This window comes from Tripterygium wilfordii, chromosome 6 (genome assembly GCF_013401445.1).
Source record: "Tripterygium wilfordii isolate XIE 37 chromosome 6, ASM1340144v1, whole genome shotgun sequence".
Lineage (NCBI taxonomy): Eukaryota > Viridiplantae > Streptophyta > Magnoliopsida > Celastrales > Celastraceae > Tripterygium > Tripterygium wilfordii.
Genome location: NC_052237.1, coordinates 567,798 through 592,591, shown reverse-complemented (window position 1 = coordinate 592,591; position 24,794 = coordinate 567,798). Strand labels below are relative to the sequence as shown.

At 38.1% G+C, this 24,794-nt stretch overlaps 7 protein-coding genes across 12 annotated transcripts; 5 read left to right on the top strand and 2 right to left on the bottom strand.

Moving 5' to 3' along the window:
- The first annotated feature begins 262 nt into the window (after positions 1 to 262).
- Positions 263 to 3,521, top strand: LOC119999669 (peptidyl-prolyl cis-trans isomerase CYP21-4-like). Its single transcript, XM_038847371.1, has 8 exons — positions 263 to 457; positions 740 to 930; positions 1,411 to 1,450; positions 1,713 to 1,763; positions 1,959 to 2,044; positions 2,420 to 2,557; positions 2,670 to 2,820; positions 3,246 to 3,521. Exons 2-8 carry the CDS (start codon positions 779 to 781, stop codon positions 3,330 to 3,332), a joined length of 705 nt encoding a protein of 234 aa, XP_038703299.1. The 5' UTR covers positions 263 to 457; positions 740 to 778; the 3' UTR covers positions 3,333 to 3,521.
- A 161-nt stretch (positions 3,522 to 3,682) lies between these two features.
- On the bottom strand, positions 3,683 to 4,537 carry LOC119999670. 2 transcript variants are annotated; one of them, XM_038847372.1, is made up of 2 exons: positions 4,187 to 4,537; positions 3,683 to 4,120 (listed from the first exon to the last, which is right to left on the bottom strand). In XM_038847372.1, the coding sequence occupies exons 1-2, from the start codon at positions 4,392 to 4,394 to the stop codon at positions 3,867 to 3,869; spliced, it is 462 nt and encodes a 153-aa protein (XP_038703300.1). In that variant the 5' UTR covers positions 4,395 to 4,537; the 3' UTR covers positions 3,683 to 3,866. The 2 variants fall into 2 exon arrangements, with proteins under 2 accessions (XP_038703300.1, XP_038703301.1); XM_038847373.1 differs by having other exon boundaries at positions 3,683 to 4,102.
- A 428-nt stretch (positions 4,538 to 4,965) lies between these two features.
- On the top strand, positions 4,966 to 8,651 carry LOC119999667 (beta-carotene isomerase D27, chloroplastic). 3 transcript variants are annotated; one of them, XM_038847366.1, is made up of 9 exons: positions 4,966 to 5,116; positions 5,206 to 5,298; positions 5,402 to 5,506; positions 5,930 to 6,029; positions 6,155 to 6,246; positions 6,370 to 6,450; positions 6,557 to 6,625; positions 7,147 to 7,278; positions 8,453 to 8,651. In XM_038847366.1, the coding sequence occupies exons 1-9, from the start codon at positions 4,988 to 4,990 to the stop codon at positions 8,501 to 8,503; spliced, it is 852 nt and encodes a 283-aa protein (XP_038703294.1). In that variant the 5' UTR covers positions 4,966 to 4,987; the 3' UTR covers positions 8,504 to 8,651. The 3 variants fall into 3 exon arrangements, with proteins under 3 accessions (XP_038703294.1, XP_038703295.1, XP_038703296.1); XM_038847367.1 differs by lacking the exon at positions 8,453 to 8,651 and adding an exon at positions 7,630 to 7,862; XM_038847368.1 differs by having other exon boundaries at positions 4,988 to 5,157; positions 5,245 to 5,298.
- Positions 8,652 to 8,676: 25 nt separating this feature from the next.
- Positions 8,677 to 9,902, top strand: LOC119999668. The gene is made up of 3 exons (XM_038847370.1): positions 8,677 to 8,854; positions 8,981 to 9,069; positions 9,514 to 9,902. The coding sequence occupies exons 1-3, from the start codon at positions 8,825 to 8,827 to the stop codon at positions 9,659 to 9,661; spliced, it is 267 nt and encodes an 88-aa protein (XP_038703298.1). The 5' UTR covers positions 8,677 to 8,824; the 3' UTR covers positions 9,662 to 9,902.
- Positions 9,903 to 10,316: 414 nt separating this feature from the next.
- LOC119999665 (DEAD-box ATP-dependent RNA helicase 24) lies at positions 10,317 to 15,435 on the bottom strand. Of its 2 annotated transcripts, none has more exons than XM_038847365.1 (6): positions 14,668 to 15,435; positions 13,027 to 14,255; positions 11,686 to 11,725; positions 10,907 to 11,312; positions 10,727 to 10,812; positions 10,317 to 10,437 (listed from the first exon to the last, which is right to left on the bottom strand). In XM_038847365.1, the coding sequence occupies exons 1-5, from the start codon at positions 15,263 to 15,265 to the stop codon at positions 10,761 to 10,763; spliced, it is 2,325 nt and encodes a 774-aa protein (XP_038703293.1). In that variant the 5' UTR covers positions 15,266 to 15,435; the 3' UTR covers positions 10,317 to 10,437; positions 10,727 to 10,760. The 2 variants fall into 2 exon arrangements, with proteins under 2 accessions (XP_038703293.1, XP_038703292.1); XM_038847364.1 differs by having other exon boundaries at positions 10,349 to 10,567.
- Positions 15,436 to 16,882: 1,447 nt separating this feature from the next.
- LOC119999663 (receptor-like serine/threonine-protein kinase ALE2) lies at positions 16,883 to 23,375 on the top strand. 2 transcript variants are annotated; one of them, XR_005468493.1, is made up of 9 exons: positions 16,883 to 17,382; positions 18,171 to 18,593; positions 18,831 to 19,202; positions 20,094 to 20,306; positions 21,383 to 21,754; positions 21,889 to 22,132; positions 22,215 to 22,362; positions 22,467 to 22,943; positions 23,108 to 23,375. XR_005468493.1 is itself a non-coding variant. In XM_038847362.1 (8 exons), the coding sequence occupies exons 1-8, from the start codon at positions 17,355 to 17,357 to the stop codon at positions 22,842 to 22,844; spliced, it is 2,178 nt and encodes a 725-aa protein (XP_038703290.1). In that variant the 5' UTR covers positions 16,884 to 17,354; the 3' UTR covers positions 22,845 to 23,229. The 2 variants fall into 2 exon arrangements, 1 of the variants encoding a protein (XP_038703290.1); XM_038847362.1 differs by having other exon boundaries at positions 16,884 to 17,382; positions 22,467 to 23,229.
- LOC119999664 lies at positions 23,059 to 24,415 on the top strand. The gene is made up of 2 exons (XM_038847363.1): positions 23,059 to 23,149; positions 23,801 to 24,415. The coding sequence occupies exons 1-2, from the start codon at positions 23,074 to 23,076 to the stop codon at positions 24,181 to 24,183; spliced, it is 459 nt and encodes a 152-aa protein (XP_038703291.1). The 5' UTR covers positions 23,059 to 23,073; the 3' UTR covers positions 24,184 to 24,415.
- Positions 24,416 to 24,794: the final 379 nt, after the last annotated feature.

The window sequence follows — 24,794 nt, the reverse complement described above, 5'->3', positions numbered from 1 at the left end:
ACCAAAATATCTATTTTTTAAAACAATATTATTAGTGACCATCGGCCCAATGGGCCGGGAAATCCCCTTCAGGACTTGGATTTTTTAGCTAGTACTGTGAGCTATCATTAACCAGCCCTCAAGAGTCAAGATGGTCTTCCCGGTCCTTAATTTAGGCCCACCGGGGTGAAACAGGCTTTGTGCTGGCGGTCCAATTTCTATACAGCTGATCGATGATATTAGAAATGTAGAATCAGAGATCATAAACCGTTGGATTCATTGACTTGAATCGGGGGAATCAATCAGCAAATAAGCCACGTCTCGCTTTTCAACTTCAACCTAGAAATTTGATTTGTTCGTTTGAATACTTTCGTACTTTTTCCAGCAATACTCCATTTTTTCTCGAGAAAATTGTGCATTTCTACGGTTGCGTACTTCGGTTTCTAACTGATTTCATACCGTGAGATATTGTTCTAAGGTTTGTCGATCGATTCTTTGGGCTCAATTCAGCGTAGTAGTTTTTGGTTTTGTATTTATTTGAATTTGTTGCCTCTTAGTTTGAAGATTTGAGCTCCAATATTCTAATTACGATGAAATTGATGCTGGAAACTCCAGATCACGTAAATGAGTCATTTCCAAACAATTTGAAGTTCCTAGCAACGAAGGCGAACGTTATCTTGAATATGCGATTGTTACTGCTATATTTTATTATTATTATTTTGATGATATGCTATGAATTGTTAATGATGGTATGCTGCAGAGTGGGAATTTGTTGCAGATTCCTTGAGGTCTGCAATTAATGGCAAGGATCAAACCTCAAGCTTTGCTACAACAAAGCAAGAAGAAGAAGGTGCCGAGTCAAATTAGTGTCACTACTATTCTTTTGTACAGCTTGATTGTTGTCTTGATTGTCTTCTCCCTTTTTGCTACATACAGACATTGGTCCCAAAGGTTCGTTGGTCTTTATATTTTTGTTATGGCTACTGTTTAGTTACTTTCTGGTGTTTAAAACATATTGCTGGCTCAGTTAACTGGTTAGGTTGTATAACCATAGTTTGGTTTTGACTGAACTTGATAGTTCTTTTAGCTTAGATAGTGTTGTAACCCGGTTGCGAGTTTGGTGTCCTATATAGCCACTGTGTGTGTTTTTAGATGCAATCCTGTATACCTACTGTTAAGAAGCGAAATGGTTACAGGCGCGTTTCACCAAGTTTTTGTGGCAGACTCAATGGCTTTGGTGTTTCACAATGTCCTGGGGCCATTTGTATTAGCGATATAATCATCCAACTGTTGCATAACTGCAGTTTATGTTGGATGTTAGACAATGATCCAAGATTTTAAGACAGTGGGGGTTTTACATAGATGTATATGCAAATGATAAGTACACTATACACTATTCTTTAACAATGGATATTTGTGGCTTGTGTTTAGGTCAAGAAATCAGAGAGAACTTGGAGAATCTGGGTTTGAGGTACAATTTTGACGATAGCCTTTTGTATTTTTTTCTTAAATTTATTGTGGCATTTCTTTGTGTTGTCAACCAATTACCATTCATAGTTTTCGTTTCATGTTTGACACAAGACGTTTTCAGGTTCAAATATGTTTTTGTATATAAACGCACTAATGCTTTTAAGTAGCTTGATGTTTCATTCAACTTTGCCTCTTTCAAAAAAAATCATCAGAAGAAAACGTTTTTAACTAGTTTCTTTTCTTCCTTTGTGATTCTTCTGCAGGACGAAAATCGTTTGACTGGCTCAAAGAAATACAATCCTCCTGAATATGCTGTACGTATGGCCCTGCAGTTAATTGCTATTAGTGTATAGTCTAAAATGGTTGGTTTGGGGAGAGAACATAATGTGACTTTTGGCTTTTCTTATCCATTTAATTGCTTTGGATTTTATTACTTGCATATACGTCCCCCAATATTTTTTAACCAACTCCATTTTAATATTGTTATGATTTTCTTTTTCTGTTACTAGATTATAAATACCTCAAAAGGCCCTATAACAGTGGAACTTTTCAAGGATAGTTCTCCTGAAGTTGTTGCTGAATTCATAGACTCATGGTGAGTATGGGAATTGCCACTTTTGAGATTTAATTCAGCTCAAGATTACTTTTTCTAATGTTAGCATTCCTACTGATATGAACCATGTTGTGTCCATTTTGTTATTTACGAACCGCTACGGCATACATTTAAATGATTATTTATCTCAGTTTTTGATTGTGACAACCCAGTGCATAAGGCTATCTGCTACAGATGTACAGGCTAAAATCTATACAATCTTGCTAACTGGCTCTATTTTTACTGTCTAAATAACTAGTGGTTGTATGTTCATGGATAGCTAGGTTGTCAATTTGATAACAAAATGTACTTGTAATGCAAATGATATATGAAGCTCAGTCATCCTTTATAATAAGAATCTAATTATTGATTCTGCAGTCAAAAGGGGCACTTCAAGGGGATGCTTTTTCACCATGTAATGAAGCACGTGGTGATTCGAGCAGGGAGTGTTAATAATCTAGGGGCGCCAGAAGAGTGGACTTTGAGAGGAAAGCGTGACAGTCATCTAGACACGAGGTGGCCGGCATCTTTTTTTCCCATGTTTTTAATTCTTGTTCACAATCCTATATGATGGTATTATATTTTTTTTGGAACTTTCTGAAAATTGAATCTTGCTATTTTTCTCCAGTTCAAAACATGGGGCATTCATGCTTGGAACCTCTAAGACTAAACATGATAGCAAGGGATTTGAGCTCTTCATTACAACAGCACCACTCCCAATACTAAATGAGAAGCTTACAGTTTTCGGTAGGGTCATTAAAGGAGATGATGTTGTTCAGGTGAGCACTAGTGTTAGTTTCTTTCCATTTGTGATGTTTATATGCACGAGGAAATTGTTGTAGCTTTCCATAGTTTTCTGTTCACTGCGAATCTGGACCTTTCATTAAACAGATGGACTAGAAGCATAATTTCTTATCTACTTCATATTTTAGATGACTACGCGCAAAATTTTCATGATTCATTTGGCAATTTGATTGGACCTGATATAATTGCGGGGTTTTCTTTTCCGGGTGACTATTATGCAGATTTGAAATTGTAACAACTCAATCTGATGATTGTCTTTATGACTTTATTCATGTTTACACACGTTTGACCTTTTTAATTGTTTGGGAACAATGATGATTGATGTAGTTACAGCTGTTCTGATTGTTCTGTGTAACACATATCTAATATTGGTTGTGTTATGTAATTTGTATTTGCCCAGGAAATTGAAGAGGTTGATACGAATGAGCATTATCAACCAAAATCACCTGTAGGGATCAACAATGTGACTTTGAAACTTAAAATCTGAAAGATGTCTGGCACTCCTGCTCATCAGAAGCTTTTCCAACGCTGATAGATAATTAGTGTGCGCTTGGTTTTCAGTTTTTCATCTTTTTGACATTCACGCAGACTATCATTTTGTCAAAGTGTACTGAATTCTTGTATTTGGTTTATTAAATTTGTGGCATACGTCCAACAAAGCTGGTTTTGGGTTCTCCATGTTAAAGCTGATTTTCACTTCAGGTTCTCGTGTTAACAGTTTACAGAACTGCCATACAGTGCATGGAATGTTTGACAAACTGTGCAGGAAATTCCGAGAAAACTCTACTCAAGGTGTAAGAGAAATTCTAATTGCAATATGATACACTTGGTGGTTGTATAAATTATAGAAGGAAAATTTAACAGTTTGCATAATTTCGTATAGAAATTCATAATTTAGGCTTGTTATGATGAATGCCACAACATTTTCTGTATTATACTGTCAAAAGTCCCTATTAAAACTCCAAATCTACACCAAGATATTTGCTTAAAAAATTATTGTGGAAACTGCTCAACATGAAACCTATTTGGGGCAAACTTTTTCAAGTAAATTGACAATCTCACTACTCATTTCAATGTTGTCTTCATCTAACCTCCGGCGCATCTCTGAAGCCTCTTTGTTGGCAGCTACATTAGTCTTCAACAACATAAGGTAGGCAAAAGAATCAAGATCATTAAGATTCCTCAAAATCTTACAGAACCCCTCAGCACCGTCGACATTTTTTGTAGACGCAGCAAACGTGCAATTGATCATTGACCCTTTGAATATCATGAAAACTGGACGATGAATCATAGTGAATCCAAATGGAGCAGAAATCAGAAACACGCTACAAATAACAATACCTCTAGAGCGTGCTGGTATCTCTTGTACTTGCGAAGGTGTCTGACGCACGTATCTAGCTCGTCTTTCCTCACAGCGTTTCCCTCCTTCATGAATTCGTTTATCTTTGACACGCTCTCTCCCTTGATTGGCAAAGCCGACAATCAAGGATACAGCCCTACCTTCTTCCTTGACAACGGCGCTTCCCCATAAACTGCCGCCACCGTACATAGCCTTCTGATTAGCGACGCTGAATCGGAGACCAGACGGCCAGGATTCTTCATCATCATCAGCAGTGTCGCATTGTAAAGCTGATGGGTTTTATAAGGATTTTGCCATTTTGCATCACTGACTGTCACTGATGACCATTAATTCTCAATAATTTTTCGTCTCTTCCTTTCGCTGAGACGCAGCGTTTTATCTATAAAAGCCGAATACAAATAAATTCAAGCCCAATAATATAAGCCCGTTATTTCCAAGATTGTTTGTCCAACCCAAGCCCAACAATGAGAGCCCGTTATTTCTGAGAATTGTTTGTCCATCCCAAGCCCAACAATAGGAGCCCGTTATTTCTGAGACTAAGCCCACAAATTCAAGCCCGTTATTCAAGAGAATTATTTGTCCTCTCCAAGCCCAAAAATAAGAGCCCGTTGTTTCCTACAATTGTTTGTCCAACCCAAGCCCAAGAATAGGAGCCCGTTGTTCACTGAGGAGTGCGGACTGCTTCTCTGTTTGTCTATTCCTTTTTCTCCCAAAACGCAGCGTTTTATTCTTATTATTGAAATACTCACAGCCTGTTATTTTTCGCGAATTTGTGCGTGAAAATGGAGATGTTGGCGCTACTTCGTCCTCTCTCTATCCCTTCCTGTCCTTCAAACATTCACCGTAAACACAAACCTCTGCTCCAAAACCCTAACTATCGTATCTCTTGCTGCTCGATCCGCTCCCCCGCGGTGGGAATTCTGTATATTAAATGAGTCAATCGTCTCGGCAGGTAACTCTCTGCTTTGATTCTTACGCAATTTCAGATCAATTGTTTCAGATAAACTCTGAAGATGCTTCTCCAAAAACTGAATACAAGCCGGGAATTATCGATGATCTGTTCCTTAGCTTATTTCGGAACAAAATGATCAAGGTGAGCACGCTCTGAGTACGGATTATTATCTTTCTATTGTTGCAATTTTATGTGATTGTGATTGTGATTGTTATCATTGTTGTTTCCTTTAACGGGTGTAAAGGAGGTTGGATGGGATTCTGAGAACCCTGGATACGATGGGCTAATTGATGTTGCAAACCGTCTTGTGACCAAGGGCAGGAGCAATTCTGATATCAGAGACACCGCGGTATCCTAATCACAACTCACTTTTCTCACTCCTTTTCTTTTCCCCTTCTGTTTGTGTCTGTGTCATTTAGGTTTTGATGGCATGTATTTGGTGATTTAATAAGACATGCTTTCATATATGCACCTCAGTGACAATTATCTAAGTGCTTGTGTGCCTGATAGGGACAATTAGGTATATGAAACTGAGCTGTGTGTTCTTTAGGTTTTGATTACATTTGTTTGGCAATTTAGTAGAACATGCGTTTGTTTGGTTGTTCCTGAACCTACAAAGGCTTCATGTGATTGTGGAGAGCTTTATATAGACAAGTGAGTATATGAAATTGAGTGTGAAATGTAAATCGAATGTAAGCCATTCATTATGTGCCTTGTTGATTTTGTATGTTCTGGTCTATGGTATATTGGTTATTGAAAATTTTGAGAACAGGTTAGGATACTGAAGTCGCTGTTTCCTCCACTTCTGTTGGAGCTTTACAAAATGCTCATAGCACCTATAGGAGGAGGAAAAGTAGCTGCATTGATGGTTGGTAAGTTAAGAGTCCTTTAGCTTACAAAGAGAGATTATATCTGTCTGTTTTTCTTTCATATCAATCAGATAGGTTCAAAAATATCGTAAGCTCCAGGACTCACCTAACTGTTCTATGGTTTTAAGCAAGGGTGACTGCTCTTACTTGTCAATGGCTCATGGGCACTTGCACAGTGAATGATGTCGAACTTCCAGATGGAACATCATATAAGAGTGGGGTAATTATCTGAGATTCACAAGCTTTTGGTATGATTTGACGTGATATGTGTTTCTAATCAAAGGTATGTCTACTAATTGGCAGTTCGGATTGCTAAAATTGACTGGTTTTGTCTTTCCTTTAGGTGTTTGTGGAAAGATGCAAGTACTTGGAGGAAAGTAAGTGTGTTGGGATTTGTATCAATACTTGTAAGCTTCCAACACAGGTAAGTGATCATTCAAATTATTACAGACGCAATATCCGTGTGCATGCTTTTCTTATCTGCGTTCAACATACATGACTTTCCTTACTCTCTTCATGTGGGCTTGTAGACTTTCTTCAAGGATTACATGGGGGTTCCCCTGCTGATGGAGCCAAATTTTAATGATTATAGCTGTCAGGTAATTAACATTTGCTTGCATTAAAACCTTTAGGCATTTTGATTAATTAGAAACATGTATTCCGTCTAAATGGTAGTTTGGGATGTATTCCTCCATGCATCATTCTGCTTCAAACTTGAGAATGAAATTGAAGAATATTTAACAAAGGGTGGAGGGGAATTCTTCATCAAATTCTTTTCAACTCTGACCAAAAGCTTCATCAGTGGCTTCAGCCGCATGATTGCTAACCTCTACTGCCATCACTACCACAGTGATTAATTTGCCAAAACCGCAAACCCAATGTACTACTGTTCGGTCTTTCCTTCTCCATAATCTACTGCATTTAAAATACGGCAGGGAAAAGACGGTGGGAAGGAATCATTGCCAATGGCATAGGCAACTAGAGTAAAATCCATGAGTAAAGATGTGTGTGAGTCCAAACCCAGTTTTGTTTTGTTTAAATGTTTTAGTTTGGTAATCAAAGCAATGGTAGAAATCCAAGTTGTGTAACCAGCTAAAGTCTTCTATCTCTAATATTTCAGTTTAAATTTGGGGTCCCTCCACCACTGCCTGAAAATGATAGCAGTCTGAAGGAACCTTGCCTGGAGATATGTCCGATTGCCGGACGACGCAAGGAAGTCCGAAGACAAAATGACGCAGTTCAATGTCCAAAGGCATAGGTTGCTCACCCATTCTTGATTTATATGTTAATCATTGATTGCTCGTGTTGCCATATGTTAATCAATGATGCAGTTCAATGTCCGATTGCCGGACAGCACCTAAATGTGATTTGCTTAAACACGAAAGGTCAACTATAATGCCATATTACATATACCAAAAGTTTGACTCCGCTGTCGTTTTGATTTTTTTTCCCCTTTTTTTTGATACTTCTGATGCGGTTTCGATAAGTTAATTTTTCAATTTGTTCCGTGTGTACATTAATTAAATTATTTTTTTGAGAATTCTTAAAATAAAGTTGACACCTTTTTTTTTCTTTTTTTCTTTTTTTTTTTATGAAACACGAGATATATTAAGAAACAGCATGAGATACAAGATCTTTCAGAAGAGGGGCCGATACATGAAGGGAACTCTTCTAACCAGACAATAAAGTTGACACCTTTAAAACATAAGATTCTACATCAAATATGTATTTCAAAATTTCAATGTTGTTTTTATTCGATATTTAATGAATTAATAACTGGTAGTGTGTAAAATAAGTTGTGCTGTGGACAAAAAATAAAAAAACAAAACAACACTTGATACCAAATACGGGCAATCTATCTATGCAGAAGGAAATTGACGGAACATGATAAATATGCTATTGTAACGCTACTTTGGGTAGTATAATCTGAGAAAATATTCGGTGGTCTTGGTATGTCATATCACATAAGTTGGGATATCAAATTATGGGTAGTTGGTGATGCCAAATCATAAGTAGTTGGGGATGAAATCGTGGGTAGTTGAGAATGTCAAATCATGGGTAGTTAAGAGTGAAAGTAATTAGTTTATAATTCAAATTATAAATCTCATCCATCATTCATCGGATGGGGGATAGTTTTAGTATTGAAAAATACTGGACCAATGGGTGCACCAACATATTTTAAAAAATTTCAAAAAAAATCGTGAATGTGTAATATTTATTATGACTAATCCGTCAATATAGTTTTTTATCCAATTAAAATCAAATTTATCGTGATATAAAATCAAATATTTTAAATTTATATTCAATTGTCTAGACTTGTCATGCTTTTTCTTTTTTTATGTTTGATTTTTGTTTCGAAAATAAAAATATCATTAAATTCGACATGTTAAATATAACATATTTATAATTTTTTCAAAATTCTTCAGTGCATTGGTTGGACCCCCGGATGGATCGCCATCCGTAACCCATTCCCATAATTTGGCATCAATCTCCACGCCAACTTATGACATCATACCAGGCCGGCATCAATCTCTACGTCAACTTATGACATCATAGTATCATACCATAACAGGACAACTAAATGATTCCCAGTACATTCCCGTCCAGATGGCAGCAAATTATTGGCTATTCGGACGCTATACCGATGTGGATGAATGTGGACAGCGGCGGCGGCTGTCTCCCTTGTATATTAGCCAACATACGTCAAAGATTCGAAGACAAAATCTGCTTCGCGTCTCCTATCTTTCCTTCGATTTCTAACCTCACTTGATTGGATCTTCGACCGTATAGTGCTTTCAATGGGTGGTTCGCCATGGATCAGGCCTGAGGTTTTCCCGGATCTACTGTTGATTCAGTTTCCCTTTTCCTTTTTGTTTGTTTCAATAGTGCCAGATCTGATTGTTTCCGTCTCTTTGATTTGATTCTATATTTATTTTATTATATTGTGTGTATAGGTGTATCCATTGTTTGCGGCTGTTGGTGTTGCTGTAACGATGTGCAGTATTCAGTTGGTGCGAAATATCTTCACCAACCCTGAAGTCAGGTCTCCCTCTCCCCCTTTTCTCCTCGTGCTATTTGGTCACTTTGACCTCGACTGTTTTTACTATTTTTTTTTATGGCACAAGACTGTTTTGACTAATTAGTTGCTGAATCTATGGGATCGCAAATCAGTTTTCGATTAATTAACTGATAAAAAAATAATGACTTGTCAAGAAAAAAAATTATTTTTTGTTGTTTTTATTTGATATGAGCATTATCTTAACCAGTATCCATGTATTTTGATTTACTTTACAAAATTATTTTATCATTTCTCTCATCTCTTCATTTGTCTCTCTCGCATCTCTCTCTTATTTTGTTCATTTTTTTTCTTCTCTCTCACTCATATTTTAAAATATTTAATATTTTTGGGTTCGACATTATCTAATTATTTATTTGCTCTCTTTGTTTGTAATGATGGGTTTCTGATTCTTTTATTTTTGGGGTTTAGGGTGACCAAAGAGAACAGGCTTGCTGGAGTGCTGGAAAACCAGGATGAGGGAGAAAGATATGCTGAGCATGCCGTGAGAAAGTTTGTTCGCGGCAGGGCACCTGAAATCATGCATTCCCTCAACAGCTCCTTCTCTGATCCTAAATAATTAATTCTCATCTGCTTCTGTTCGCGCACAAAGTTGAATAATTGATTCTGGGTTCTGGGTTGGTTTGGATTTCATATGTTTGAGCCGTGATGTGCTCTGAATGGGTTTCGATTTAGAATAAACTTGTTTTCAAATGACGTGAAATAAAACTACACTGCTTCAACATTTGAAGCTTGAATATAAGTATTTTAGTTTCATGAACTGTTATGTTACACATTATATTTTTCTATGTGAAAAATGATTTTTTTTAAAGGCCCACATGCCATACACACATTAAGTCATGCCCGAGAGATATAAAGACCACCACAACAGATGAAAAACTAACCTCAAGGTCCTTGACAGACAACCTGACCAACCAAGCTACTTCTCATTCTCTGTTTTGTGTTATACATTGGCAATAACAATAATGTGGAGGTAAAAAGGTTCCATCAAGCTCAACCATTTACACATGGTTCTTCATCATCACCATCTTCTTATGTGAAATTTAAAGTGTTTGTAAAGAATGCTCTCATCCCCTTCTAATACAGTATTATAATTTCTCCTGTCCACAAAGTAAATCGTGGACAAAAAATTTGTTATCCTTGAAGCAATCTAAGTGGCCCTGTGACTGACATGAAGGAACAGTGCATCTACCAATTGTGTTCGAACCAAGCTATGTGCAAGATCCTCCAATAAAAGCTGAGAGAGTGACAATAACCAGAACGAAATTCGTTCTAATGTATAGCGCCTTTTGATTATCCAGTCAAAGTAGAACTTGCAAGGTACAATAAACAGAACTGAAATGCACACCAACATAAAAAAAGTATTAGAAGAATACTTGTACAAAATATCTGTATACTCCACTCCAAACATATGTCTCTGGGTGGGTGTTTCGTCCAGAAATCCAACAAAAGTGTCATTCCCTCCCTGCTCAGCAAGGTCAACAAGTAAAATAGAATCATTCAATACCCAGCAGCTGTAAATTCTATATTACAAACTAAATAAACAAGTTCAGAAGGAACCTGCCGGTCATGATAATTATAAAAACAAGATCATTCAAAAACTTTTAAGAGAAGAAAAAATTACATTCATATGAGATTGGTGCAGCCGTGCAGGATTATTATCGGTCCCAACCAGAAGACCTCCGCCTTTCTCTTCCCCTTTCCCTGGAACTGCATGAACAAGCAAACATTTAAAAACACTTGTCACTTGAGAACATAAAATCTGCAAAATCATATGATTCAAGGAAAAGCCAAGCAAAGTAACCTGTCTGCAGGTTTCCGACTTTCATTTTCTCCAGAGCTCTGACCACCACTATTAGGTACTTTTGAAATAGGAGAATTGAATGAACTAGTTGTCAAAGTTCTTTTTGCATCCCCTCCAATAGTACCCCCAGACACAAATCCGGGCAAAGATGGTCTATTGTTGGCATAGGTATTCGAGCTATTGCTCAACCCCTGACCTTGTGAGTTTGATGAAGCAGCAACAAATTTGCTCTTGAATTGTGCCATCACTCCTGTCTTCAGTGAATTAACAGCGGCTGATCGACTTTGAACGGGATGTGATGGAGTGCTACTAGATTCTGGATTATAGCCAATACCCAGCCCAAAATCCACTCCACGAACACCTCGATTACCGCCACCTCCACCCCTCCCCTTGCCCTTTTTCCCTCCTGCACAAGATATTACATATCATGTAAAATGTTGATAAAGCTTTTCAATCCAGTATAAGAGATTCCATCAATTGCAAATGAAATTGAATAGCCAAATTAACCAGTGAAAACTACAGTTCATATGCAAAACATATGTTTACTCCAGGACTGAAACATAAAGCAAAAGTCTAAAATCAACCTTAAAAAAAATAAAAATCAGACAATTAATTTTCTATGATATTTGACAAATAGGTTCAGGTCCTTTAGATATTTTGGGAAAAGATGTCATTCTCTTGATCACAAAAGCATTGTAATTTTCTAGCACACGACAGCAATTGTACAAGCAACTAATTTCATGTCATCAATGTGTCAATTCGTGGTAGAAAAACCATACCTCCTTTCCTTCCATCACGTTTGGACCTGAATCTCCCATCCTAATGATTTACAAAGTAAATGTCACTCAATAATCATGGTGGATGTACATCAAAACTAAAAAATCAATTAATATCACAGGAAGAATTGAATAAAATAAATTAAATGAGAATGCTCTCCAAGACTATGCCATCCAGATTAATAATAATTAATTAGAATATAGAGGACAAACATCCAAATCAGCGAACTACAATGTAATCCATACCAGATAAACAAGAGTCCAGAAACATGATCAGAAACGACAATTGGAGAAATCCTTGAGAAAAACCCTTTAGAAAAATCCATTGCTTACTTTTTCCAAACCTCTCAATCTTGTGCAACTTGTACTCTTTGCATCTAACATGACATGATGCAGCATAAATTATGCAGGCTTCAGAGTGATCTAGTATGAAATTAATATTGCTGGAAGCCTGGAACTACTATTACATCATTCAGCTAGGCAGGAAGTCTTTTAACCGAAAGTACAGTGGCAGCCTACTTTCAGTTCGCATTTAGAATTTGAGCTTCCAGACCTTTTTTTTTTAAATAGATTTGAGCTTCCAGACTTGGTTTCCAGTTTATGCCTTTATGATTTTTTTGTTTATTGTATTTCACCGTTTGGAACACTTTAAAAAGGATAAACTATTCTTACTTTAGCATCTTCATTGACCTTTTACTAATATTCAAAATGTAAATCCCACATTTTGAACAAGGATATGGTAACCTGAACCCAAGTATCCAGAGAGGTGAACAAACATCAGCATTTTTAGAGGCGGGTCTTCACCTTAACTTCTTACTTCATCAACATTTTAACTTCAATAATTGTTAAGAAATTGTCTGCATACGATGATTATTTATGGCCTTTTACAATAATTATTCCTGGAAACAGCATTTGTGGGGGGTAAGGTCTGTTACATCTTGACTGTCCCTACCCAATCGGGAGCCTTGTACATGGGTGTTGTTTACCTTTTACAATAATTATTTATGGCCGCACATGCACCCGTAGACATTTCTTTCTCAAACTTTCTATTACCTAACTGTACATTGTTTATCCTCATTCGCGCTTGAGACATGCTAAAGAAAATTTTAACTTGAATAATTATTTCAATCTAGCACATCAAATAAGTTGCTAGGGTCACTCAGCAAGGGCATTTCGTTCAAAAATATATTAGAAACCATATCAACAAGTTTCCATTTTTCAACCTTCTGGATGCTTATCTGCAACCAGAAAGCATGTAAAAGGACTAAAATGGCAGAAAGCTCTTCAGTATGCAAATACGATATCCATTAAAAATATATAAAACCACAAATCACACAAAGTTACCTTCATGGCGAGATCCATCAGCTCAGTGGACACATTCTGGCCGGCAGCAATAAGGCTATTTACCAATTCACCAGCAAACCGTGCCTCTTTTTGAGTTACAAGAGTATATGCAATCCCGTCCTTGTCACCAGCCCGACCTGTTCTACCAATACGATGAACATGCATGTCCATGTCTCTTGCAATATCAAAGTTCACTACTGACTTAATCGACTTGATGTCAAGACCACGAGCAGCAACATCAGTTGCAATAAGAATGTGGTAGACACCAGATTTAAACTTTTGCAATATCTCCATTCGAGAAGCCTGATCTTTATCACCATGGAGAGCAGCAACTTTAAACCCCCTCTGAGCCAGTTGAGACTCAATCTCATCTACAGTTGCCTTTTTGGAAGCAAAAACTAAAACGTCACCATCATCAATCATTCCAGGTAGCTTCTCAAGAAGCCAGGGCATCTTTTCTACATCAGATGGAATAACATGAACAACCTGAGTAATATCCTCATTGGCCATCCCTACCTCCCCCACTGTAACTCTTACAGGATCAGCGAGAATCTCCCTAGCTAATTTCTCAACTTTGCGAGGCATCGTTGCTGAAAACAGCAATGTCTGACGATCTGGTCTAATCTGACCAACAATTGACCTTACTTGTGGCTCAAATCCTAGGTCAAACATACGATCAGCCTCATCAAGTACCAAGTAAGTTGCTCTTAACATTGTAAGTGCCTTCATCTTTAGCATGTCTATCAACCTCCCCGGAGTTGCTACAACTATTTCACATCCTGCCTTGAGTTCTTTGAACTGATCAAGTTTCGACATTCCACCATAGAGAGCAGAGACACGTATTCCATGTGCTTTCGCAAACTTTTTAGTCTCCAAGTATATTTGATGAGCTAACTCTCTAGTAGGTGCACATATTACTCCAATCGGGCCCTCTTCTTTCTTAAGTTCAGGCTGATCCATAATATGCACAATCATGGGAAGCACAAATGCAGCAGTTTTACCAGACCCAGTTTTCGCTATTCCGATTATATCTCTTCCAGAAAGTACAATTGGTAAAGATTGGCATTGTATTGGGGTCGGCTGCTCATACCCTTGTTTTGATATATCGTGCATTAATTGAGGAGAAAAACCACAATCTTTGAATGTCTTAAGTGGCCTAGGAACATCAAAACCAGAAACGCGAGCAGCCAACATCTTCCTGTATTCAGCAACCTCCTGCTCACTCATTCCTAAATTGGGACAATCGAAGTCAGAATTACACTCACTCAAAACTAAGAAATGATAAACAACAACAACGACAGTGATGCAAATGAACATTATAATGAAAATACTATAAATAAAAAGGAAAGTGCAAGATTTTTTACTCTTGCTCATTGATTATCCTCCATCTAAAGGTACCAATTTGCAGCTTCTGGTCCGCCTCACTATTAAACACAACTTTGCATTTGAAGTTTTTCAATACGTATATACTTTTTCCTCCCAAACACTAGGCGGTTCAGTAACCAACACAGATTATAAAAATTCACAGACAGAGCTACATAACCACACAAATTAACAATGTAGAATTTCCATGATACTCAGAATGACATCTAAAAACCTTACTAATGCATGAGTCACAAATTATATCTTCACAGTGCTCACCAGATATTGACGGATTCTCTTCGTAAAAATCCTTGTTGAAAGGCTCATAGTCAACAGTACTATGATCCAGAGCCGGAATTGGCTCAATATTCTTCTTGTCCTTGATCACTGGATTATCATCTGAATCATACTCCACCATCCCAGCGTCCACAGCCTTTGCAGCAGCGTAAACCTCCTCGTCTGAATCATAACCAGCCTGCAGCGCGTCCGCGGCCAGTGTGAGCCCCAAGTCCTTCTTTGCCCTCAAAAAGCTCTCCACCGGATCGTCCTCTTCGTCATCTATGTACTTCTCAATCTTTTCTTTAGGTTTCGGGGGCGGTGCTGCCCTCACTTCCTCGTGAATGCCTTCCATGAATGCGTCGAGAGGGTCAATCTCGTCATTCTCAACGCCACCGTTTTCTGGCGCACTATTGTCGACAGTGAGTTCGGTATCATCATACTCGATGCTGTCGATGTCGTTATCTTCGTAGTTGTCATGACCACGGCCGCGCGAAGACGGAGGCACGTACAGTCGCTGGGGAGCTTGGGATCGCTCGAAGTTGTAGGTCGTTTGGCGGTTTATCCCAAATCCTTCGAATCCGAATTTTCTCTTCGACATGTATAATTATCAGCAGCTGTTTCCTCTCTTTCGGTACAGAACAAACCCTAGATTGGCGTATATAAACCCTAATTGGAATAGTCGGTCATGGATTTGGGGATTTTAGATCCAAAACCAGAATCGCTGGCCGGAAGGAGCTAGCTCATGCGTCACAATTGTGGGCGACTCTGTTGCCGACTCTTGCTTGTGTGGGCTAATTGGGCCAGATATGATTACCATTTAGCCCGTTTTCTGCCCCGTGTGGATATAGCCCAGCAGTGAAACGAATTGGGCCCGGTCTTGAAATCGTGGGCCTTGAATAGGTAATTGAATATTAATTATAAAAAACAGTATGAAATAAATTGTGTACTGAACATAAATCTTGTCCTCGGGTCCATCAAATGGTGCATGCGGTATGGTGTATTCAAATTGTGCATCATATTGATCAACACATGAGTATCTTCGTTAAGATATGTTCTTTAATAGGAGGAGTTGTCGGATTAAGGCTGTGATTGGCATGAGGTGTTATAAGATGGTTGGGAAATAGATATGGAATGGGGGTGCGATAATTGTTTTTTTGATAATTTATTAACTATGCATTCAAAATTCAGAAGTTTATAGAATCATTATAAATAATGATTGAAAGTTGATTTACAACCCACTAGCAAGTCTCCATGCACATGCCGAAACTCACATACATGCAGGTGGCCACCAAAAAATACAATGTTGGTTGGAATCGAATCTTTAACATAATTGCATTAAACCTAACCGATTATCAATGAAATTACTTTGGTGGTTACCTGAGACTAAGAAATAGAAGATATGTTGGTACAAGATTCACAAGAATGAGAGTTCCAGAAAGAGGATGATAGGAGAGATCAAACAAGTTTCACGAGAAGGAGAGCTCCATAAAGAGGATTTGTTCTCAGTCGCTTCCTTAGTTGGGTTCTACACGTAAAGTAGCCAGATTGGACTTGGTCCAAACAATTGCCTTGCCATAATCACTAAGGATCTAAACTTTCTACTGACATATATGTTACTTTACAAATATTTTATCAAACCATGCCTAAATTTTCTCATGAAGTGATTTTCTCGGATTTAAAAACCCATGGGCAGTTGGTCACCCTCTTCGTTAATTGGGCATACCGACCCTTGACCAAACGTGGGTATGCCCTTGTCAATACGTATATATTTAACAATATGCATTGCAATTTCCAAAGTATCCCCAAAGGGTCGTTTTTTCAAAGATTACGATGCCTTATTTAGTTGTCAAATTGGACCACACCTCAACTAAAGTCGTCCAAGATTCATGGCTATGCCCCATCCCACGTGACACGCATGCACATTTTCCCATGAAAACAAATAAATACGTACTTTTCATTGAGAAGGTGTCGTATTATTTAGGGGATAAACAAAAAATAAAGTGCAGTTTGCTTAACACCTACCTAGTCATTATTTCAATTGCGACTGGTGTCCCATATATATTTTGGGACGAGTGTCCCATATTTTATTTTACTAATTTTTAACCTCACCAAACGGCGTCGGATTTATTTGACTGGAGCGGATATGATTTGGGTGCGCACGGGAGCACCATGTGTCGGCAGTGCGGAGTCCTTAATTGTCCCTACCTGCAGACATGTGAACAGCGACGTCCGGTGCGTTTTTTAGCCGTTAATGTGCTCTTTACCGTTAACGGCGCACGTTGAAACTTAAAAGTCCGTGCGTTTCTCTGGTCACGAATCGGAAAGCAAAACCAGAACAAAATACGGAAATAGAAATAGAAGTCAATCTAAAACGCAAAGCCAACGGCCTCTCCAGCACTGATTGCTCAGTGAAGCCAACAATATCTCCACCTGAAAGACTTCTATTCTGTCGCTATAACTTAGCTTTAGTACCGGGGTTCAACTCAGTTATGGCCGGGCGTGGTCTGAGTCACGGGTTCCGAGTTGCGAATTCGGGGATGATGTCTCCGCCGTTTGATCCTGCTTCATTGGACGTCGGAAATAAGTTGTGACTACAGGGTTGTTTGTTGCTCGTTATGATTTGTTAGAGTTTGATCTCGCCGTTGATTTGTTGAAGACTCATAGATCTGAGGTGTCGGTGGTGATCAATGGCGTCGGTGTTTTCAGTTCTCTCTGGTAATAAATGGAAATAAATAATTTAAAATTCCGCGCTCTTGTTGATCAGATCTTAAATTTTAGCTTCCTTCTTTCCCTCTGAAATTGAACAACTCAATATTTCAATACTGTAATTTCCATGAAGTATAGAGTAAAGAAAATGTGGATACAACTCTTGGATTTCTGTTTTAGTGAAAGATGGACAGTAATTAATTGTAAAGTATAAGCAGAGCATTTCCTTGGCACGAATATGGATAGCTTATCTGGCGGAAGTTAGAGTTGCTTGAGCTACGATTTTTGTGGATTGATGATTAGGTATGTTAATCATAAGCAATATGAAAATCGGGTTTCCATTTGGTTGTGGAATCGGGAGGAGAAGAAGCATATGAAAAAGGTAGAGAGTTATTTAGGTAAACAGATGATGTACAATTGCTTTACTGTGAGTTTTTGTTTTGTCGGCTAATTAAGGGATTTAAGATTCAAAACTCTCAATTTGTTCATTCGAATGCATCAGACACATTAGAAATCGGCACTTTAGGTTGTTAGATTTGTAAAAGTTAGTGTATATGTTGATTGTTGGTCATTGAGAGAGATTGAGATTAATAAACTTGTAGACACTTGCTTAGAGTGGATTCACTGTAATGTCTTTTAAAAGACAGATGAATTGCGAATATTCGATAATGCAATTGGCATACTATCTCATGTTTTGGTGTTCTTTACTAATGGAAATTTACATATACCTTATTGCAATTTTGGTATGGATTGGTGCTCTTGGTAGATTGAAATATTTTATTGAATACAAACTTCAGGGTCATTGCAAAGGTTCCCAAGTGTTTTGCTCCAGGTTTTGGTCATTTCATGTTTCATAATTTACACTATGGATGCCATTTTGGCTGATCGTCTACCTGAAGCCCCGTTAGAATCTCCCACTATAATACCTCTGGCTGCACCGGCTGTTCCTGTTCATCCCATGCCAGCCAAACTGTCCCCGCTACAAAGACATCGACGAAAACATTTGTCTCCTCGTGGTACCCCAGCAGCCGCAGTAGGACCAGCACAGCCTCCTCTTAATAGCCCGCTGGTAACTTCGGGTCAGCCACCTAGGAGTTCATTGTTCTCAGAACCATCAATGAAGAGGAATTCAGTGCCTCCAAGTGTTGCCCCAACAAAGTCTGGTGATGGTGCATTTGCTCCTGGTTTAGTGCAACCACCATTATCTCCAAACGACTCCAGTAAGTTGTTCTCTGATACTTTTCTCTATCTTTTTTAGTCTTTTCCCTTTATTATGTTTCCATCTTGTGTGGAAATTCGTCAATGGAATAGAAGGCAGATTATTCTTCGTAACTAACCAAACTTGTACGGCAACACCTTCAATTACTGCTGAACTTTGTCATAAAGTCATTGTAACTATCCAAACTTGTATGTACTTTGTACAAATATTGACTTGGGTAAATTTCTTGTTTTGTCAGATTGTTGCAAACCAGATATGGTGTCAAAAAGAGGGAGTCATGGTTGTCACTGCGTGTATCCTGTAAAACTTGACCTTCTCCTTATGAATGTCTCACAAACTCGTAACTGGAATACGTTTCTAGACGAATTAGCATTCCAACTTAGTTTGCAGAATTCTCAAATAGAGATCATAAACTTTTATGTAGTCGGCTTATCAAGTTTAAATATCTCAATGGATATTACACCACATACGGGAATCAGTTTCTCTGTTGTTGATGCATCCCAGATAAACTCTTCTCTTGCCACACATAAAGTTCACTTTGATCCTTCACTGGTGGGTGATTACAAACTACTCAATTTTACCTTGTTTGAACCTCCAGCATCATCACCAGGTAATTTCAAAATGTACCTCAATTCTTGCATTAACTGTGATTTGTCTCTTTGTACTGGTATGGCTATATCAATTATGTGAAGCTTTGATGATCATGCCGTTTTTGTTTTTCCTATTTTATGTGTTTTTCCTTGCATTTAGATAGGAATCATTTCAAGATGATTACAGTGTTGTCTTCACATTTGTTTGCTTGTGTACATGCTTCATTGTTTGTTTGAGAACACAGGTTGTACATGATACATATGATGCATGACCATTATTGTTGTACAACTCACTTTCATGATGGTTAATTGTTGGTAGATTTAATCTGTTGTTTCTTCTAGATAATTTTCTATTTTTCACTTTTCATTTACTATTTGTATCTTGTCATTATATAGCATCAATGTGTAAAATAATGTTCCCCAAGTCACTGGTGCATAGAATGGCTGATGGAACCATGAATTTTCCATGTGGCTATTGTATGCCTAACATGTGTTCACTTAAAGCAGATGAGCATGCAGCACCATTTTAAAAAAAGATCAACTGCCATCCTTACTGCTCCAATAATCAATAAGTTTTTCTCTTAAAAAAATATTAAGAATAAGCGAGGTTCTTACATGTGATAATTCTGCTGTCGCAATTTCTGATTCCTCCTAATGGATATTTTATAAGAATTAGTTGTTAACATCACCCTTGCCTAGCCTGGGGCTCGGTAAGGAGTTATGAAGAGGGAGGGTTGTCTTTAAACTTCAATGACATGTTTCAATATAACTACGTAACTATCACTTTATTTAAATCCCCTTTTTACTTGTAGGCAAAATATTGTAGTTTCTATTAAGTCTCTTCTTTAGCTTTAAATGTTATATCACTGGAAATCTTTGTATATTGACATAGCACTGCATCTGCTGTACAGCTCCTATTATTGCTTCATCTCCTGCGGGAGCTCCAATGTATAAATCATCAGCTTCTGCAACAAATAATGCACCAGACAAAGGGAAACACTCAAATTTGATTCTTCTTATTGGTATTGGTGCTGGCATATTGATCATTTTCATTATATCTGTGCTTATAATATGGTCATGTGCGTTCCGTGAAGCGAAGCCTAAAAGCTTTCCGAAAGAGACTGGTACATACTTCACTTTTTTCGATTACTTGTTTAATTTCTTTCAACAAGTCTCCCTTGAAAAAGGACCTACGAGAATGTAATTGAGTAGACTTGACTTGACCCCTGTAAAATTTGCAAGTGGAATAAATGACAGGGGGAAAGGTATGTGAATTTTAGTTTTTAGGATTTTAGAGAAATGATTTTGATGAATACATCCTCCTCTGGAAAAGGAAGAACAATGAAAGGACTGGCATCAATTTCTTAAGGATAACTTTGTGAAGTTATGGAAGTTGACCGGAGAACTTCTCATAGAGCCTATTCCTCTAAAAGATGGGCTTTGGTTTTTTTTTTTGGATTTTGTTTTTTTGTTGGGACCAGGTTCTGAATTGCAAAGATATCCTGGGGAACCGAATGTGGAGATTGGAATGGAGCCTTCTTAAAGTGCTCTTCTGCCTATCTTGCCACTGCTCCTTTTTCTCTTTTAGGTTTAACAATGGAACTTTTTTAGTTCGTATTGGTTTTTTCATTCTCAGTTTTTTTCTTGTGTTTTTAATGTTGGAATAGGTTGTGCTTTTGAAGATTCAATAAATACCTTGGTTCCTTTGGTGAAACCAAAGTCCATTCCTCTGGAATTGCTAGGCACTTTGAACTCGCACAAAATCGAAAACAAATAGACCTAGCTTTTCTTGGTGCAGCATTTCTAAAAACTGGATTTATTTTGCAAACTGAATTTTATCAGTTTCTCATTTGGTTTGCCTTTTTGAACTTTACTCATAAGCTGGGGAAAGATCTTATGTTTGACTTCTGTGAAAGAAAATGAATGCTTGATTTATTAAATTCATACGGCCTAATGGTAAATTATTGTTCTACGTATCTACCTGTTGGTTGCTTGCCTTGACTGGGTAACTTACTGGTTGACCATCAACATTTAATGCTGGTTGAAATTCTTGACAATTGTCTGGTAACATGCCTACTAGTTTGTGTTGAGCGTACTTGTATTGAGTTGAGTTTATACTTGCAGTATGTTCAACTCTACTTGATATATTTTACAATTTTCATTTTCTTTCTTGCTTCATTTTTTTTTATCATTTTTCCAGAAAAGCCAAAAACTACTGATGGAGGTCCTGTAGGAGGATCTCTTCCTCACCCAACCAGTACACGGTTTTTAGCCTATGAAGAACTTAAAGCAGCTACAAATAACTTTGAATCTGCAAGCATACTCGGAGAGGGTGGGTTTGGTAGAGTTTTCAAGGGTGTCTTAAGGGATGGCACAGCTGTAGCAATTAAGAGGCTCACTAATGGAGGGCCACAAGGGGATAAAGAATTTTTGGTTGAGGTTGAGATGCTTAGCAGGTTGCATCACCGTAATCTTGTAAAACTTGTTGGCTACTATAGCAATCGCGATTCTTCACAAAACCTACTCTGTTATGAACTTGTTTCTAATGGAAACTTAGAGGCATGGCTCCATGGTAATTTACTTTCTTGAATGTTTATCAGATTCTTCCAACTGGAGCTGGTTTCTCACAAAAGTGCGTATTCCATTGAGGATGCATTAATCTTATATGTAAATATTCATGCACATTTTGGCCCATTTTTGTCTTAGGTCCCCTGGGAGTAAATTGCCCTTTGGATTGGGATACCAGAATGATGATTGCACTTGATGCTGCTCGTGGACTTGCCTACCTTCATGAGGACTCACAACCCTGTGTTATACACAGAGATTTTAAAGCGTCCAATATTCTTCTGGAGAATAACTTCCATGCCAAAGTGGCTGATTTTGGCCTTGCCAAACAGGCTCCAGAAGGCAGTGCAAATTACCTGTCCACTCGTGTTATGGGTACATTTGGGTTAGTTTCAGCTCTTCCTCCTGCAAATTCCATTGCATTTCTAGCCTAAATCTGCTTTAAATGACCTGGAACCGACTTATAGGTATGTAGCACCTGAGTATGCAATGACGGGACATTTACTGGTAAAAAGTGATGTTTACAGTTATGGAGTTGTCCTCCTTGAGTTGCTGACTGGCAGAAAGCCTGTGGATATGTCACAGCCATCTGGGCAGGAGAATCTTGTCACTTGGGTAAGCGGGCTCTGTCTGACAATTCTTAATGTATTTGTTTATTATGTTTATTTTCAAATAATTATATTGAGCGAGGTAAGAGGAATTGTTCATTTTGTTTTCAGGCAAGACCGATTCTCAGGGACAAGGATCGACTAGAGGAACTTGCTGATCCAAAGCTTGGAGGGAAGTACCCAAAAGATGATTTTTTACGCGTATGCACAATTGCAGCTGCTTGTGCTGCCCCTGAAGCAAGCCAACGTCCCACAATGGGCGAAGTGGTACAATCTCTCAAAATGGTCCAGCGTATCACAGAATATCAAGATTCTGTGTTAACCTCTTCCAATAATCGGCCCAACCCAAGACAATCATCTACCACTTTCGAGTCTGACGGGACATCTTCAATCTTCTCATCTGGTCCATATTCTGGTATGAGCACCTTTGAAAATGACACCCTCTCCCGGACTGCAGTTTTCTCTGAAGATCTCCATGAAGGGAGGTGACACTTCAAAAATTAGTTTAACCAGAAGAACATTTCCTATCAGAAGCTTTTTATGGCCACACGACTTTCGGGTGGGAAGTTTGTTATTGAAGCTTCGAAGGTATGGAGTAGGTTTTGTTTTTGTTCGACTTTGAAATTGCATAGGGTTTCTAGTATTGATTGGTGGGAATTATAATGACTTGTAGAGAATCCACTGTGCAGTTTTCCTCTAGCCAGTGATTATTTCCTACATGTTCAATGAAATTTTGTACATAATCCTTGTAGCTTGCGTGTTGGATTCTCCATCGTCCTACTTTCCAAATTCAGGTAATCTCAGTTCCTTTTCCCTCTCTGGACCTTTATTGTTTTATTAAGCAAAAATAGTTACAATATAAACCTCATCGTAATTGGGTTTCTGTTCTAATTTTTTGTTTAAAGTGAAATTTATTCATTCTAGAATACGATTATCATTCCCAGACTATTCATATGACACTAATTATGTTGATTCTTACCCTAAACCCTGTGACATTAACTGCCTGATATATTTTCGGTATTTGTTCTTTGGAAAATCTAACAATGTGAATGTGCAAGAAACTAATTGTTGGGAATAACAACTGTGCACAAGAAATAGTTATTCTAAAATAGGACCACCCCTATTTCCTTGCATTGCTTCTTCCGTCTAGGTCTCTCTATTCTCTCATATCACCTCTAAACTCTCCCTTTGCCTCTTCTCTTCAGTTCTTCCTCTCAAAGAGGAGAGATGTCCATGGAGCACCAGAAGTCCTTCCTCTTGCTCCTCCTCATCACCCTCTCTTCTCTCGGTCGATGCCATTTGTGTCCCTTGCAACTCCACCTCTGCGCCATCTCTGTCTCCCACCCCATCCTCACAGCCCATGGAATCCCCGCAACCATTCCCTGATATGTAGCCAGTCCTTTCAAGAACCCACATGTTTCTTTAATGGTGCCCTCATGTCTCAGCCTTGTTGCCTTCATTGCCGGTGACGATTGACGCTGGTGTTCACAAGATCTGTGAGTCCACCTCGTACCCTGTTGAATGCATGGACTCCCTCCTTCCACACATTAGCGGATATGACTCCTTGGATGTCATCTCTGCTGTCAAGTTTCAGATGGAAGCCTTCAGCAAAGCAATCGAACAAGCAATCGCTAATGCCACAAATTTGAAGGATCCTTCAACAGATAAAATGATTGCCAACATCCTTGATGCCTGCGTTGAGAGTTATACAGATTCACAAGACAGCCTCAAGAAGGCATGGGAAGCCATTGCTGCTCATGACATTGGCACCTTGATGAACAGTGAGCTTAGCGCGGCTTTGACTGGGATTTCTACTTGCGGTCTTTGAGGAGTTGCAAGTACCCGGATTGAAGGCGCCGGTGTGGGAGATTGATCAGAAGCTGCTGAAGTTGGCAGGCAACTGCTTGGCCATTGGTAAACTCCTCCAATGGATAGATAACTTACCTTAAGAAGATTAAAGTATGATTGCTGAGAAAAATACATTAAATGTACCCATTCTTTTGTGAACATATGCATAAAAAGAAGAAGCTTTAAGCAATGACTTCATTAAAAATAAAAAAGAAAGCCTTACAGTCCATATAAAGAAATAACGTCAAAATTATTAAGAATAACACAAAAATTTATCACCTTTATCATTTACGAGAGTTATTACATTCAATTTCACCATCCCAACCAAAAATTTTAAATTTTATTAGATAAATACACAATATTCATCATATTTTTCTTACAACAAACATATGATGCGCCAGTGCAGATTGGCTTAAAATGTACTAGATAAGATTTGAAGGGGTTTGAAACTTTGATTACCTCAACAGTCCAAAAATAAAATAATGAAGTCGTCTCTACTTATAAGAATATAGAGGGTATATTTTAACAAATAAAGAATCTAGTGGTCCAATTCATAAAAAAATAAAATAAAAGGACTCATTTGAATATTTC

Coding starts and splice junctions, on each gene's coding strand:
- LOC119999669 (XM_038847371.1), top strand. CDS start 779: ATGGCAAGGATCAAACCTCAAGCTTTGCTACAACAAAGCAAGAAGAAG. Junction 2,045..2,419: donor GCTGAATTCATAGACTCATG/GTGAGTATGGGA, acceptor TTGATTCTGCAG/TCAAAAGGGGCACTTCAAGG. Junction 2,558..2,669: donor GACAGTCATCTAGACACGAG/GTGGCCGGCATC, acceptor ATTTTTCTCCAG/TTCAAAACATGGGGCATTCA.
- LOC119999670 (XM_038847372.1), bottom strand. CDS start 4,394: ATGTACGGTGGCGGCAGTTTATGGGGAAGCGCCGTTGTCAAGGAAGAA. Junction 4,121..4,186: donor GATACCAGCACGCTCTAGAG/GTATTGTTATTT, acceptor TTCATCGTCCAG/TTTTCATGATATTCAAAGGG.
- LOC119999667 (XM_038847366.1), top strand. CDS start 4,988: ATGGAGATGTTGGCGCTACTTCGTCCTCTCTCTATCCCTTCCTGTCCT. Junction 6,030..6,154: donor AGTAGCTGCATTGATGGTTG/GTAAGTTAAGAG, acceptor TATGGTTTTAAG/CAAGGGTGACTGCTCTTACT. Junction 7,279..8,452: donor ACGCAGTTCAATGTCCAAAG/GCATAGGTTGCT, acceptor AAAATTCTTCAG/TGCATTGGTTGGACCCCCGG.
- LOC119999668 (XM_038847370.1), top strand. CDS start 8,825: ATGGGTGGTTCGCCATGGATCAGGCCTGAG. Junction 8,855..8,980: donor CGCCATGGATCAGGCCTGAG/GTTTTCCCGGAT, acceptor TTGTGTGTATAG/GTGTATCCATTGTTTGCGGC. Junction 9,070..9,513: donor TTCACCAACCCTGAAGTCAG/GTCTCCCTCTCC, acceptor TTTGGGGTTTAG/GGTGACCAAAGAGAACAGGC.
- LOC119999665 (XM_038847365.1), bottom strand. CDS start 15,265: ATGTCGAAGAGAAAATTCGGATTCGAAGGATTTGGGATAAACCGCCAA. Junction 11,726..13,026: donor TGATGGATCTCGCCATGAAG/GTAACTTTGTGT, acceptor GTAAATCATTAG/GATGGGAGATTCAGGTCCAA. Junction 10,813..10,906: donor AGTCGGAAACCTGCAGACAG/GTTACTTTGCTT, acceptor TTGTTCATGCAG/TTCCAGGGAAAGGGGAAGAG.
- LOC119999663 (XM_038847362.1), top strand. CDS start 17,355: ATGGCGTCGGTGTTTTCAGTTCTCTCTG. Junction 21,755..21,888: donor CTTAGAGGCATGGCTCCATG/GTAATTTACTTT, acceptor TTTTTGTCTTAG/GTCCCCTGGGAGTAAATTGC. Junction 22,363..22,466: donor AGGAGAATCTTGTCACTTGG/GTAAGCGGGCTC, acceptor TTTTGTTTTCAG/GCAAGACCGATTCTCAGGGA.
- LOC119999664 (XM_038847363.1), top strand. CDS start 23,074: ATGTTCAATGAAATTTTGTACATAATCCTTGTAGCTTGCGTGTTGGAT. Junction 23,150..23,800: donor GTCCTACTTTCCAAATTCAG/GTAATCTCAGTT, acceptor CTCATGTCTCAG/CCTTGTTGCCTTCATTGCCG.